This window comes from Ixodes scapularis, unplaced genomic scaffold, assembly GCF_016920785.2.
Source record: "Ixodes scapularis isolate PalLabHiFi unplaced genomic scaffold, ASM1692078v2 PGA_scaffold2__306_contigs__length_199485367, whole genome shotgun sequence".
NCBI lineage: Eukaryota > Metazoa > Arthropoda > Arachnida > Ixodida > Ixodidae > Ixodes > Ixodes scapularis.
The window spans coordinates 133,496,203-133,512,314 of record NW_024609857.1 but is presented as its reverse complement, the minus strand read 5'-3'; the positions used below and the strand labels follow the sequence as shown (position 1 = coordinate 133,512,314).

Genomic DNA, 16,112 nt, shown 5'->3' with positions numbered 1-16,112 from the left:
GGCGCATGACATCCTCTACGAAGCTGGTCACGCTTTCGTTGGGGCCCTGCACCCTTGTTTGGAGAAGGTCCTCCGCTCGCTGCCGACGGTGGTGGTTGAGGAACGTTCGCTTCAATTCCGCGGCGCAGGACTCCCACGTAGTGAAGGACGCTTCGTGGTTTTCAAACCAATGCCTCGCAGTTCCTTCAAGCGCGAAGTAGAGATTGTGGAGGCATTGTTCAGTCGTCCATCCGTTGTGGCGGGCTACACGTTCGTAGTGTTGCAGCCAGTCTTCAACGTCCTCGTGGACGTCTCCGTGGAAAGGCGTTGGAGTCCTGGGTGCGACCGGCAGGTACACAACGGCAGAAGCGGCCGGGGTCTGCGCCTGGTTGGCCATCGTCGTCTTCGGGTTGGTCGTGGGTGGCAGAAGTCCGTGTTCCGGGGGTAGACCTCGGATGCGGCGACTTGACCGGGTCTCGATCTGGTCTTCGTCGGGTCCTCCGGAGCTGGGGTTTGGACTTGTACTGCGGGAACTTGGAGGGCTGCGCCGTACGGACATGTGATTACCCCGCACCTCCACCAGAGATGTCACGGGTGGTGACGAATAAACAAGAAATGAACAGAAATAAATAAACGTTTATTGTGGCGAACTTGTGCCAAAAATAAAGAAGGAAACAGAAGAAAGCAGAGCGTCGCGGGCGTCGAAGTCGGCGTGTCAGCAGAGTCGAACGCTGGGGCGAAAACTGACTCGACAAGATCGCGGGCGGCCTCTTATCTAGAGTGCGTCGCTATCTCGAAGATTCGGCGAAAGCGGCTCGAGCGTCGCGTGATCGGGCGAGAATGAACACGCACTTTTAGAAAACAAAAGCAGGAATAAATGATAGAAGTTACGAGCGGTACATGAATAAACGAGAACTTTCTGGAGGTCCGTGACCGAGCGTTGCTTTCTCAGCCCTGGGCGCGGCAATATACCTTTTGTGCCGGGCGGTAGCTTACGCCACCTAGCTTAGAACATTTACTCCCCTCGTTAACTTTTGCTCTGAATTCCGGCCCTCGTTAAATAGTTTATCCCTCGTAGGAGTATCATCTCATTAAGAACGCGAAGTCGCCTGCCTAACCGGCGCCCGTATTTTCTCATCTACAACGCGTTTTATGACATCTGTTCAACAAGCTCGGAGTTTCAAGCTTGACGGTCAGTCACGACCTAACGATTTGTTTGCAGTAACTAGCTGTAAAAAAATATTTAGAGTTACGCTACACTTTGAGGTTATCGGTGGCTGGGCCCAAGAAATCCCTTATATTAACAATAAAAATTTGCCGGCAAAACAAAAATTTGTCTGGAAAGTTGGTGCAGAGGCACGCAAAGGGCAACAACCATGGCAAATTACTAACTATTTTCTCTTTTATCTCTAGCATTTATAGACCCTTTTCAAAACCCCATCAAGCATGAAACTTGTGTCATTGGACTCGAGTTCTGTCTGAAAGCTGACGCAGCTCGTTCTCAATCCGAGCTGAATGGAGTTCAGACTGAACGCCGACATAGTCCTCGTGCCCAATGCATGCTCAGAGTACACATGGGACCAAACAATGGCGGACTCGAATGATTGGAGTAGCCGCTACTGGATGGCACAGACTTTTGAAAAAGGTGTATTGAAGACTTTGGCAATAAAGCTTGGCGTGACTGCTTTTTTTAAAGGTGTTTGCTTGGGTGCATATTGCGATAGCAAGCAGCAGGACGTACAATGTCGGAACATTTTGGGTCACCGTCCGCACCACGGAGTTGTCCTCCCCAGTGCACGGGCAGCTGGCTGGGGTCAATGTATTCCAAAATCACCGGTTGCCAGTCGTCTGCAAGAGAGACAAAAAAAGCAGAACACTCAGGTTTTTCTTTAACTGTGCCGCGAATGGACACGCTACATGTCTAGTCCCCAGCAGTTTTTACGGCGCTAAGTTAGGCCGTGGGCGTGGTCGCACGGTGCGGCCACTGGAGCACTTGAAAGCATGCTTCTAAGGGGAAACGGGAGCTTGCGATAGCAATGCTTCTCCTTACAGTAGCCTGCAGTGTCGCTGCAGTCTACTGTAAGGACAGTAGCCTGCAGCACGAGCACTTTGCATGCGACTTCGTGGTCGCGCAATGAGTTCTGACTACATAAGCAAAGTCTGGGAATGCTCTATGAGGCCCAAACAGAAAGAAATCGAATGTGGTTTGTGCACGAGCCGTTAGGATAGCTGAGGATATCTTTTTAACTCAAGTACTATATAGACCCGTACCATCGTTGCCGTATGTCGGCTCATAGAAGTCACCGGAGTTCCCGTTGACCACCGTCACATGTGATTATGCGCGACTGTTAGCGCGAACAAAACGTCGGCATTTATCTTCAAATGTTACTTCATACGGCAGTGGCGAACCTCATACTTTTTTCGTTTTGGTTACATTAGAAGTCTTCACGGCAGCCTTTTAATACTAAGAGTAAAAAAACTACGACATCAGTGATGTATTGTTAGCGTTAACAGTTTCGTACAGTGCACGTTCTATTATTCTTAATTTGGAGATACTAGTTTCTTTTTTTTTTTATTGATAGCGGAACGTTTTCCAAGTATTTGGGGCCGGAAATCTTTCCTGGTGGTCGGAAAAGCCCGCATCAGTGTCTTGCTTTGCTCAATATAAACTTCGGTAAACTTGGGATTTTTGTCTAAGAGCCAAGAGAAATACCAAAAAGAGCAAAATTGTGGGCAAACGTAAACCCCTGTAAACACCCCCGAATTTTTGGAAAAAATACACCCCCCAAACAACCCCTATCTTACATACCTTTTTTTGGAAGTTACGTGCCTAGTTTTAGATCCCGAAACCGTGGAAAGTGGTAAATGGCGAATGTGGCGTGCGAATGTGTCGAAAAACAAAAATGACGTTAGTCGCGTTTGTAAGCTTAAAACGCTGCCGGTGAGTGTTGTGTTCGCTATTGTAAACACAACGCACACCGGCAACGACTTTTTATTTAAAGGTGAAAAAAATAAAGCAAATTGGTGTGTGCATGTTTATAAAGCCGGAAGTCTGCCCCAGTGGCCGACTTGTGTCTCAGCTTTACATGAGCAATTTAGCCAGTGCGGTACAACCGCTAGCCTGGGGTCTTTAACGTGCACCACGCAGTAGTGATGCACGACCGCACGCCGGTACGTTCAAATGCGAAGATAACAAAGCAAGCATAAAGGAAACAGAGTTTAGAAGACGAAAACGTGATTCGTATATTTCCGCGCTCGTCGCCGAACAAGCGCGCCCGTGGCCGAATGGTTTTCGTCCTCGCGAAGGGGTCGAGGTTCGATGCCTGGGAAAAGACGCCTTGTTTTTTTTTTTGTTTTTTTTTTGTAGGTGTTGAGTTCTGGTAAATTCTGGAACCCTGTAGCTTGTTCAAGGTTAGAATGTTCTACTCGCCGAACTTTCTACGCCGATTCTTCCAGAAGCCCACGCGTAAACATAAGGGGCTTCGTGTGGCGAGTCGGTGTCAGACTCGCCCCAGCGTAAAATCCTGCTGTTTCGCTGCCATCAACGCGTGCGACGCTAGCCTATTTCTATTTTGTTCCGGGCACCAGTTCGCCCTATTGAACGTGTAGTTTGTTTCAGTTTTCGTTGCCTTATCAATTGGCATTCGTGACAATATATGAAAATATTACGGTGAAGACACAATATTCCCCGCCACCCCCTCCCATCCCCCCCATCTTACCCATTGCTACCAACCCCCATTTTTTAGATATCCGATGCATTATACCACATGAAAGAAAAAAAATAGGGAAGAAAGAAAGGACAAAGCAAGGAGTTCAACAAAAAAAGCAACAACAAAAAGTGACAGGAATAAAATTGTCCACGTTATGTCATTCAACAAAGTGGCTTATCTTGTAGCATAGTCACCGAATAGAACAGGGGGCTATGTTGAACGTTTAGACTCCTAGGAGACTAGGGAGAAGGAAGTGACGTGAACAACGCTCTTTGGATGTTGATTGGTGGAGTCGCTGATGACGCCTTGCGTGGTGCTGCTAAGATACGTTCATTCACACCTACGTGACTTCCTTCTCCCTAGTCGCCTGGGAGTCCAAAACGTGCAACATAGCCCCCTGGAGGTCTATGTTTTCGCCGTGTTCGCTCTGGTCAGTCACCATGAGCGTCTTGCTAGGACATGGACGCAAATCCCGTTGAAAATGGTGGAAATGTTGAAGGTCCATCCCCAGATGGAGATGTGCGCCACGGATGTGTCTCTGCCGGGTGTTCGTTAATAGAGGTAACGTAGCTGAATTCGGTAACCCTGTGTTGGCCATGCCAGCATAATGGTGAAGGTGTTGGTTGCCAGCTGGAATGATCGGCTGATTTCGAGTAGTGTTTTATTTTCTTTACGTCGACATACAACGCATGACTTGTGAAGGCATTTTCGAACGAAGGTTGTTCCGGAACTGCCGTAAACTCGGAAGCGTTCCACAACCTTTCATCTTCGAGTCGAAATCTGCAGCGTCCCTGTGATGAGCGATCCTGCAACAAGCCGAGGAGGACGAGGAAGAAGAAGACGCGGTGGGGCATGCGAAGAGCGCGAGTGGGAATTCGGGCGGTTGACAAAGGACGGAGCAGACGCAACCAGGCCGGACCTCCGTCGGCGTGACCAGACGTCAAGAGGCTCGACCCACTACCCTCTTTTCACGCAGTCCGGCGCCAAACTTCCGGAAGTAGACAAGACTGCATGCGTGGCGCAGTTGCACACCCGCTGCCGCTCGGAGCCACAGACGTGCTGGGCCTGATTCAAGCCTTCGGCCAACGCCCAACTGCCTCGTTGCTACGTCCCTCGGCCCTGACCTTAATAGACACCTGGTCATAGGCTGAAACTGAAGTACGGGGCCTGATTCAGGCCTTCGGCCATCGATCAACTTCCTCGTCACTACGTCCCTCGGCCCTTACGTCGGTAGACCCCTGATCATCGGCTGCCACGGGTGCTACGCCGTAAGGACTGAAAAGCCGTGAGCGAGGGACTTTTGAGGGGACACTCGAACCTTAACATTTGTTGAAGTGGTGTAAATAGTTGTGTAAATATTCTCTTTCCACATTTCTACAGTGCAAAGTGAATTATCCCATAACGCATCCTCGTGTCTTCTTTCATTTCTTTCCAACATCACGAACCTCACGACAGTCCCACACGTTACGCTTTTCAAAGGGCACTGCTGAATGTAGCCCAATCTTTCCGAACAGAGCCCAGCTTGTTCACACAAACAAACTGTCCGACTTTCAACTTTCATGTTCATGCCTCTCGCCTCTTCTCGAAATGGACTTTGGTCCTGTCGTGTTGTTTCACTGGTCATCAAAGATTTTTCACTCTTCGAATGGATTATGCAGATACTGGGAAGATGACAAACCCAAAATATTTAGTCTTGTCCGGAGTTTGCGTCAATGAAAAAGCAAAGCAAAAGAGAGCCCGGTTAATTCATGGGGTGAGCATCTGTAGATACCCATGCAGTCAGAAGCAGCTGACTTCAATTTCTGCTTTTCTCCCAATGCGTATCGTGCATCATGATCATTCTGTTGAATATTTCAACTTTCCCGCTGGCTCGCGAAAATTAGATTATTTTTGATTCCACGAGACTCCACGAAGTGTATAAATTCCCTTAAAATGAATTGTGGGCCGCTGTCCGAGACTATGCTCTTTGGGAAACCTTCTCTAGAAACAACAAGTGATGTAAAACTCTGACCCTTGTGGTGATGACGTCTGCGCATAATAGCACCTCAAGCCATTTTGATATGGAGCCCACTAGAGTTAGGCGTAGGGGTCTCCGCGGTTGAACGGACCCACGATGTTAATTCCAACCTTCGACCATGGCCGATCTGGGAAGGGCGCTGGTTGGAGTGGCATTGAGAAAACCTTGACACTTTTTTTCGGTCGCTTGACAGATGCCAGAGGAATGAATAACTTGTTTCGCACTGTTGCTCATTTTCGGGCACAAGTACAGCTCCCCGAGTCTTGTAAAAGTCCTAACTATTCCAAAATGTGCCTCATGCGTCTTGAAGACGAGAGGAGCTTGCAGTACATGGGGTATCACAAACCACTCACTGCACAGGAGAATGCCGTAATCCCCGGCAAGGTCATCCCTCACGCCGTAGAAAAGTAGGACGTCAGAGAATAAAGTGCGTCTCGGCGGCCACTCTGATTTGACGAACGATGTCAGTCAAGACCATGCCGTTAGTTTAGCTTCTTGTAATTTCAATTGGGGGATGCCTTTGACGTGACCCAGCTTAAGGTCAAGAGCTGACTAATACCCCTGTTACACGGGCACACTTAACTGCAGTTACGCTAAACCAGAATTAGCGCACAATACTTGCCGACAACATTCTGCGGCGATGCAGTCAGAGCTATGGGCGAACGTGCGCTTGAGCATCTTGAGCACCCATCAAAGCAGTGCACGCGCTCTCTTCACTTCTTTTGAAATAGCTGTCCGAGAGTATAGTGCGGCATCTGTGATGCCACGTAACCGCAGTTAAAGCTGAGTTAACCGCGGTTAAGTGTGCCCGTGTAACAGGGGTATAAAATGACTTGGGAACGTAGGGAGGCTGGTTAGAGCTGGCCTCTTTATATGAAAACGTGATGCAGTCATTTGTATCAAGGTTCTAGCATACGGTTGAAGTCTCCTAAGGTGCCGTGGGAGATCTCCATGCAGCCTCAATGGTATCCGACTTGTTCTGTGACATGTTCACGCCCCGTCAAAGACAATTTTGTCGGCGGCACGTGATGACAAAAAGCACTTGTGGAGTTTTGACTCGAAACTGACAAGTCGAGATGCACGGTCATTTCAGGAAACGATGCGCATTTTCTCTTGGCCAACCTAGTGTAACAACAGCTCATTGTTCGCCCTTGTGCCTGTAGATTCAGAGTTTTAACGGCATTCATTCCCAACAACGATATTCCGGTATTTGCAACATGGAACAAAATCTTGACCGATCAGTTCTTAAATTGCACCGATGCGTAGAAGGCTCCAAATTTCAATACGTTGACGGGAATAGCTAAGCAGGGTCACCGGCGAGGGGATGGTCTTAGCATCATTGCCGAAATATCCTTGAAAAACTTCTTTTTCGACTACAGACGCCGAGGATCCTGTATTCAAATGGAACTGAAGAGGTTTACCGTGGATATTAACGCTGATGTAGAAGGAGTTTCTGGGCAGAAACGAAAGCCGTGATTTTCGGCTCGGGTAAACAAACCAAGCATCGCAGGAAGCTCACACTTCGTGAGAATGTGACGCTACCGGTTGGGATAGAACACGGAAGTTTGAAAACATGACGTCACCTGGATTAAAAGTTAACTGAGAAAAAGAAAATGTATCTGTGAGCCGAAGCTTATGTGAACCTATAATCGTCCAAAAAAGAAATGACACGGTGGGGTACTATGATATCTGTTTTAAGAAAAAAAAACTTGTCAGCAAGAAAGAATACAGCATCCTCTTTCTTGCTGAGATTTTTTTTAAAATTATTATTGAAATAACTGCTACATGCTTCCACAGTGTAATATATAATTTTAACGGTGTTAAACTTAGATAGACATCGGATCATAAAAACAATTTCGTTTTTTCTCAGTTATCTTTTGATCAAGGTAGCGTCATGTTCTCAAACGTTCGCGTTTTATCCCAACTGCCAGTGTCACAATCTCACAGAGTTGGAGCTTTATGTGATCCATATTTTATTTATCAAGGCCAAAACCGCGGTTATCTTTCCTTAGAAACTCCCTGTATATTCCCATGTGGCAAGGCACAGATAAATGACAGACTTCCTCCATGTTATGCTCTTTGTCGGAGGAAAAAGAGAAAAAAGCTTTCCTGGATGCGCACGTGACTGGCGGCGAAGGGGCCTCTGCCTGCTGCGTAACGTTGCCTGCTGCTGCACATGCGATGGAAATGGCTATGTCGGCCGAAAGGTTGCACGTCTTACCTCGGACAGGAATATGTATGTCATAGCTTTGAAAACAATCGACACTAAATCCATAATTCGTGTACCGGCGATCGTCGCGATGGGTCGCCTCGCGACGTTTATTTCTGTTTATTCATAGGTGACAATACAGAAAAAGCATAAAAAACAGTGTAGAAGAAGGCGATGTGATTATAATATATGAAAATAAAGAAAAGTGCAGATACATCAGTAACCATATCACAATACTCCACGGCTTCGAGAAAGGTCTGCGAGCGCCTGGGATTGAATCTGATTCAAATCTCATAGATCTGCTCAGCCAAAGTCTCCCGTAGGCCTCCTGCACTCTGAACAAAGTTTGGCACCCTCATTTTGGGTAGTACAGGCTCACCTGACTGGGCCTTGCTCGCACTACTTATGACACCTTCGCTTACCTTTCACCTTTCTGTGCAGTGCTCAAGGACAAAAAAACACCTCTGGACGTCCGAAATCGGCTAGATTCAACGCCGCAAGACAATCGAAAGTGCCAGATTTATGCCACCACCGCTAGAGTACGCGTCTCTTATCTCTGCCTGGTGACGACAAAGTATCTGGCGTTCCGACGCCTCTGTCTCCCTTTTTTTTAAATTTAGAACGCGTGAAACGGTGTTTTTGGGCTTGAAGGTGGACGAGAACGAGGCTAGCGGGTTCCACGCGATATTATCTCACCGAGGACGAGGTACGTTACAGACCTCACGTGACTGCGCTTAAGCACCTGATTAAGCGACATTCAAATGTTTGACCTAGCGGCAGGAGACGATAAAAGCGCAGGTGGGACGTGGAAGTCAAAGCAGTTGTCCAAGCCAGACAAACTGCTAATGCGCATCACCAGTCTTTCCACGCAGACCATTAGCAGGCAACCAAAATGAAGTGGGAACTGTATCAAGCACGGGAACGATACGCCAGGGCTCTCGGCACATTACAAAAAGCAAACGGCGGTCTTTAGAAGAATCGAAGATATTTGCTTCGACGGAAAAGATGCGGCGAGGAATGTTTGGAAACGACATGGGCACAAGGGAGGGCCGTGGGCAGACTCCATACGTCCTGGATGAGTGCACGGGGCTGGAAGTGAACGACCTGGACTCACAACAAACGGCATACTTAAAGACGATCTCTCCGGCGCACATGATCAACGCCGACGCACAAGGGGTTGCTGATTCTCTACTTGATCCCAACTGGTGAGAAATCGGCAAAGTGAGCGTGGTGCGCGCGCTGGTTAATCTAATGAAAAACACTTCCGAGGGACGGGATGGTATCCCGGCCAGTCTTCACGGCTGTTAGAAAGAATGCCAGAGAGCAACTAGCATCCCTCCTGAACGACGTCCTTTGCGAAACGAACACATACTAGAAGACTGGAGACTCGGCCGGGTGGTTTTGAACCCGAAGGGAGCGACAGGCAATACCTACGCAGCTATCAGCATCTGACTCTCACAAACACGGTATACAGACCATTTGCGTATATCCTCAAGGAGCGGATGGTAGCGTGGGCGAAGGTCAGCGGCCACCTTACTGAACTGCAGGCGGGCCTTAGGCAAAGACGCCGACTTGAGGATAACCTATTCACCATCACACAGTGTATTGAGGTTGCCGGAAAAGAAAACTGACGGCTTCTGTGTTGCTCTCTGGCCGTCGCCAAAGCGTAGGACAGCGTACCACATCCAACGCGTGAACATTGTTTGGAGCAATTTGGGCTGCCACACTAGGGTGTTCTGTCACCCAATCTCTTTATACGGGCAACATGATGAGGGCTGACCTTGCAGCGGTGGAGTCAGATGAGATAGCAGCGACAGAAGGCCTCCGACAGGGATGCTCACATTCAACACTTCGAATTCAGCTACGCACATGCTGTGCGTAGCTGAATTCGAAGAGAGACTAATACAGTCGAAAATGAGCTTCTCTCTGAACCATCTAGAAATGGTTCAGTTAGGAAGAGAGAGAACGCAGGTTTTTTGGAAGCGCCATCCCGTGGCTGCCATGGCACAAAATGGTTTGCACGCGATTAAACCCTGCAAGCTCACACGAACGTTCAGTTCTCGCTTATCTGATCCTGACTGATACAGCGGTGGCTCAGCGCTTCTGCAGTTATCGGGGGAATACATCTCGAAGACATATGGAAAACTCCACAAAAACGAGCATGTGAGTAACGGGGCAATTTGACAAAAGCACCGATACTCAACCTTTAACTGCTGGTCTGTCCTGGAGAGTGGCTTTATTTTTCGCGGTGGCTTTGGGCCTGAAAGCCATTTTAGTTTCTTATGTCGTGTTCTATTTGACACCAGAGGCTTGCATTTTAGAGCGCCCTCACTCACACTCACCCTCACGGCCACACTCACCTCAGCCCCCCATTTACCCTCACACTCACAGCTGCAGTCACCCTCAGGCCCTAAGCCACCCTCACAGTCCCACTCATCTTTAGTCTTTCGCTCACCCTCTTTTAGGCTGACGGCCCTCACGCCGCTTACGCGCTCATCGCCCTCACGGCCCTCATGCACTCATACTCCTCACAACCTCACAATCCTCAAGGTCCTCATCACCCTCACACTCACAAATTTTCGGTGTTCACAAACTCACTCACCCTCACTTCGCCTGTGGGGATGAGAGTGAGTGAGGGTTAATGAGGGCCCTGATGAGTGAGGTTTGTCAAGGTATGTTTGTAACCCGTCTATATTATTTCTGACGTATTGCTTATCACTATAGTCGCAACACTGTAATTGTTCGTTACATGATAATGGTGATGGTGATCGGGCGAACATCTGTAAGGGTCGTAACCTTCCGGGCTATTAATACTACGGGGCGCTTTTAATCAGTCGAATTAAATTTTTTTAAAAGCAACACGCATATTCATTATAATCCAGCGGCCCGTTCCACCAATAAGACGGAACCAAGAAGTTAAAGTAAGATCAGAGCGTAAGGGATCTAAGTCCGTCCTCTAATATCTCAAGCTCATCTGACTTGACATGCACTACTAGAATACCCTCCTGCAGCCACGACGAGGCGCGACCGCTTGCTCAAGGAAACAATAAACGTTCCTCCAATTTATTCCAATCAAAGTCCTACAATGTAACTACTTTAAACCAGGAAGAGAGACAAGTTGGTAATGTAATTCACTTGAAAGTCTGCCAATTATTTTTTCCTCATGTACTACCACGCTGGTTCCTGTTCTTATTAGCGTATATACAGGTCCTTAGTAAAATTTAGGCATACACTGGAGATAATGTATTTTCATTTTCCTGCTGGTGCCTGACGCCCTTCAATACAATACTCTGACCACCTTGACTCCACTTCCTGCAAAACGGAGCATGGTATTCACAGCATAGTCACCTCACTAGTGTCATGTCACACAGACACCACGAGCACTTTTTGCCGGGCCTCTTCACGTGTGCTCCCATTTGACAGGCATAGCGAAGCTTATATAAGAGGCTCTGACTCGCCAAGTATCTAAGTGAACCACGGACCTGTTGGGTTCGACAAAAACAGGTATCGGGCAGGCCTCCGGTTGTGTAATCACAGCAGCGTAGAGCACGTTACAGACTTCAAGTTAGCAGTCACAGACCGTACTGAATTGGTTACCTCTCTGCAGCATCGATTCGTAGCGCGGAATTTCGGAGACAGATTGGCCTCTGACTATTTAAAAGTTCATGAAGCCAGATTTGTTTTTGCTCATTCAATAGCAAAGTGAAAGACGAGGACAAATTACGGATGGCTCTGGACGGGCGCACCTGTTCGTAAGAATTACAGGGTACCTCTGCTGATGAAGGACATATGAAAGTGGGAATACTATTCAGGGTCACTGCTCTACGCCGGAGTGAGGGCCCGGCCACCTAACCTTACGGGTGCATTTTTTTCTTCTCTACACTAAATTATGAAGTTCGTCTTCAAACCTGTAAAATAAATATCATCAGATCACTACTTGGACAGCTGGTCAGTAGCCCCACCCCTGCCCGTTTCGATGCATATGATCGTCGTGCCGACGTGCGGGCGTGTATCACCACTATGTGGTGCACATCCAAGACCATTGGCTAGTGGTCGTATTGCCCTGGCTAAATTCCTCATATTTAGCTTAGACGCCAGACACACATTGGGGCTGGTAACTACAGGATGTACTATATACACACAACAAAATATAAACTACAGGTCAGTAGGGTGCGGGATTTATATTGAAGGTAGTTTTAGTCAGGGGGCGCCGGCACATCAATCTTACTAGCCAAGACACCGCAGGACTTTGTGAAAGCATCATACATTTTTGAGGATAGCATCATGTAACAGGGCGTCCCTCAGTCGAGCTGCTCAATTTTCGTATTTATTCTCCTCGTGGTACGGTTCTCATGGAGGCCTCAGTTCTTTCTCGTAATTGGTGACTGTTAGAGGAAATAAGATAAAGCACAATGGGTTGGAAAACTGCCAGCAACAGAATGTAACTGAGTAATACTGACCGCTATTGGTACCACATGATCCCAGCACATGCGGCAACATGGCAAACGACGTTTTGTTCTTAGCGTGAGCTTCGATCAGATTCAATGACTGCGCCATCTACTTCGATCCTGGGTCACTGGATTGAATTGAGGCGGCAAATGAACCGAAGTCCCCCTTCAGACGCCTTATTAAAAGAATTCAGAAATTTCTTATTCCGGATCTTTCTACATTTACAGCGTGCTTTTTCTGCTTCCCGAAGCGGCAACTTTGCACCAATGGACTGATTTTCATAGCAAGCTATTCTAATTTCACATCAAGTTCGGGCGCAGCCGCCGCCACGAGCCTATGGAACCAATTAAAAAAGTTGAAAACGAAACACCATAGTGTTCGCATGTTTGTGGATGTTTTCTATCACCACTGAGACAATAATGTACAGGGAATATCCCCGTACCTTGCTCTTTTAGGATGTGTGTTCTAGTTTGTTTTTGTGTATTCCACTGGGCTCAGATATGTGCTGAAATGAAGTACAGAACGTTATATGTTGCACCAGCCCCTGAAGTCCATCGCATGGCTCGTGCAAGTCGTCGAATCATGTAGGTGGTCATCTTTGCTCGTTCTCAACGAAAACGAAACGAATTTGCTACAGCGAGTTCCTTTCTCCAAAGGCTACGCGCTCAGCAGCAATACGACCGCAATTGCTGCTGATGTGACAACGGTGCAAGCCGTGCATAAAGTGCGCACTTACCCCTGCCATGGATGAGCACCTTGTTCACCGTTCTCTGCGTCAGGAAGGGCCGTATGAGCTTCCAGAATATCGGGAAGAAGCCGGGTGCTACGAATCGAACATATGCTGGTCAGACTCGCCCGTCTACTCCTTCTCAGCGTAACTTCGTGAACTGCGAAAGCTGTGTTCCCAGTAAGCCTCTCGATGCGTCGAAGAGAGACACGTGACCATGTATTCTATCTCATTATAGTGTCATGCAGTCTTGGCAAAGCGACGGGCAGCTACTTTTGTACGAGTTTTGTATGGGGGATCCGTATTTAGGGGAAGAAAAGCGACGTCTGGGGCATACAAAGATTGTCCAGTTAAAAGGGGAGGACCTCCTTCTCCTCCACTCCAAACGCCTGTGTTGCGCTCTTGCCCCTGTCCCTTGGGCTGCCACGTGTTTCGACTTCATCGCTCTGATTGACTGGAGGGCGCAGCAGCGTACGCTATTTGTCAAGTTACGGGGAAACAAAAAATAGTTCCTGACCAAACTTCAAACTCACCGTTAATGAGCAGTGCCCGGTGAAGAGTCTCAGGGTAGTGGCTCTCGTAAATGGTCATCATACTCCGAACGCAGTTGATCACTGCGAACAAGAGTAGATTATTTTCTCACTAGAACCACGCAACCATTAGCAGATATACCTTGTAGGCTGTAGACTTGTCGGAGAGAAAAGTTATCGAAGTCGAACACTATGGTCATCGAATCTTCGATTGTCCCCATCTGTAAACAAATTTAGAGTAAAACTTGGACTGATTTGCATCTTTGGAGGACGAGGCCTATTGACAAAATGTACCCGGTGAGCACACGCTTATCAGAAAGCAGGCATGCCCGTAAAGACTGTGATTCTATGGATGTGCACTATGCATAGGAAAGGGGATGCCATTCTTTGTAGTAGCCAGTGCCGACAGCGCGCGCTCTCGGGGCAAAAATATAGCCGCGAACAAAATGTCATCGTAGCAGTGCCAATGCCAAACGCTCACGGAGGAGACGTATTTTGAGCATGTGTGGGACACAAAGGCTGCGTTGGCGTTCGGCGAGGATTCGAGTCCAACCGCAGGCTCCATGTACAACCGCCAATGTCGCTTGATGGAGTTTTGAAAAGCGCCTATTAAAACTTAAACATTGGTAGATGCGCGTTGTAAAACGGCATGCTTTGTTGTGGAGTAAAATAGTTTTCACTTAGCATTTGACCAGTTTCATTTATTCTTAAGGTTACGAAATGATTCGAGTATTAATATTAGGTAACTACTTACACCACGCCATAATGTTGGCCAGAATAGCGCCTTTGCGAGGACGCAGTCAAAACAAAAAAATATAATGACCAGATTGAAGCTTTAATGGCGGTTATGCAAACAAAATAATGCATTTTTTGTTTGTATTTGCTGATCAACTACAGTAACACAGGCTTGAAATAAAACACAAAACCAATCAAATCTTTTTTTTAGAAAATTGGGTTTGATTTAGTTACATTTTCGAAACATTTGCATATTCAAATTTATGCAAAATCTGCTTTTTTTAGACATATTACATTGATTTTTTACTCAATAAAAGGAAATAAGTTTTTTTTTCTGGTAATGTCAAGGTCATTATAATATCTTAAATAGGTCACACCTCAAAAATTGCCGAACTTTTCCAAAAAAGTTTGCCATTTCTTTCTAAAAGTCACTTTAGAGATATTCATTTCTTTCAAACCATTAAGCGTAATAAACCTATTGCTAGGGTCACAAAAGAGTCCTAGTGGAACATTTTTAAAAGTGACAAAATAACGAGTGTTCAAACATGCTATTCCCGACAAGTGGCAGAAAACACGTTGTGTCCCTTTATTATTTTTGGTAAAGTTTGGCAATTTTTGAAGTTTAACTTATTTATGACATGTTAATGACTTTCAATAGCATTTATGTAAATAAAAACTAAGTCGGCCCTATTAAACAAAAAAGTGAAAGCCGTTTGCGACTCCCTGTAACGCCGAATTAGAGCGCAGCTTTTGAGTAGGAAGGAAGGTAACTAAGGGCCACGTGTTCTCGGGGGGGGGGGGGGGAGATCACGTGACCCTCCCCGGAGGTCACGTGACCTTGGTGGGGTCAAGTGACCTCGGGGAGGGGAGGTCCACGTGGGGGGCCACGTGACCCCCCACGTGACCTTGGGGAGGGGGTCACGTGACCTGGGGGTGTCACGTGCCCTCGGGGGGAGGGGGGGTCACGGGACCTGGGGGGTCGCGTGATCCCCCAGGTCACGTGCCCCCCCAGAGAAATTTTTCCGCTAGATGAAATTTTTCCGCTAGATTTAGCGGGGAAATATTTCCGCTAAATCTAGCGGGGAAAATTTTCCGCTAAATCTAGCGGGAAATTTCTTCGCTAGATTTAGCGGGGAAACTTTTCCGCTAGATTTAGCGGGGAAATTTTTTCTCCATTTAGCAGTGAAATGTTTCCGCTAGATTTTGCGGGGAAATTTTTCTGCTAGATTTAGCGGGGAAATTTTTTCGCTAAGTTTGACGGGAACATTTTTCCGCTAGATTTAGCGGGAAAATTTTCCCGCTACATTTAACGGGGAAATGTTTCCAATAAATTTAGCGGGGAAATTTACCTATAATACACCGCGCGGTTACGCCGACGCCGACGTCGACGGCGACGCGGCTCAAGACGGAAACGGGCGCCCCCCGAAGAGCTGTGCTCTAAAACTCAATATCTGAATGGCAGCAACAAGGGCGCACAAAAGATCGCAGCTTGAGGCACAGCCCTGCCTCATGGTGGTGCCAGCCCTGGGAACAAGGTGTGCCAAATTCATCATGTGGGCGTGGTCCATGTTGGCATAGTTTAAAGAGTCCAGGCAAAACGTCCCTTTTGGGACACCGTGATAGCATACGTCAACTTAATTGCTGCGTGGTCAGTGCCGTCAAGCTCATAGAGGACGTCGCAAGTCGAAAATCTTGCAACGTTCGAGACGAATACCAAATCAAGGAAGCAAGGGCTCGAGCCATTTGAGGTGTGGGT

General features: G+C 47.4%; 1 protein-coding gene across 1 annotated transcript in view; it reads right to left on the bottom strand.

Moving 5' to 3' along the window:
• LOC120836322 (SEC14-like protein 2) overlaps window positions 1–16,112 on the bottom strand; it is a 75,472-nt gene that overhangs the window by 22,006 nt on the left and 37,354 nt on the right. The window contains exons 7-10 of the mRNA XM_040218037.2: window positions 13,764–13,842; window positions 13,625–13,705; window positions 13,101–13,187; window positions 1,721–1,827 (exon numbers count right to left, since the gene is read on the bottom strand). Of these exons, the coding sequence (XP_040073971.1) occupies window positions 1,721–1,827; window positions 13,101–13,187; window positions 13,625–13,705; window positions 13,764–13,842 (354 nt within the window). The remainder of the gene's footprint in view (window positions 1–1,720; window positions 1,828–13,100; window positions 13,188–13,624; window positions 13,706–13,763; window positions 13,843–16,112) is intronic.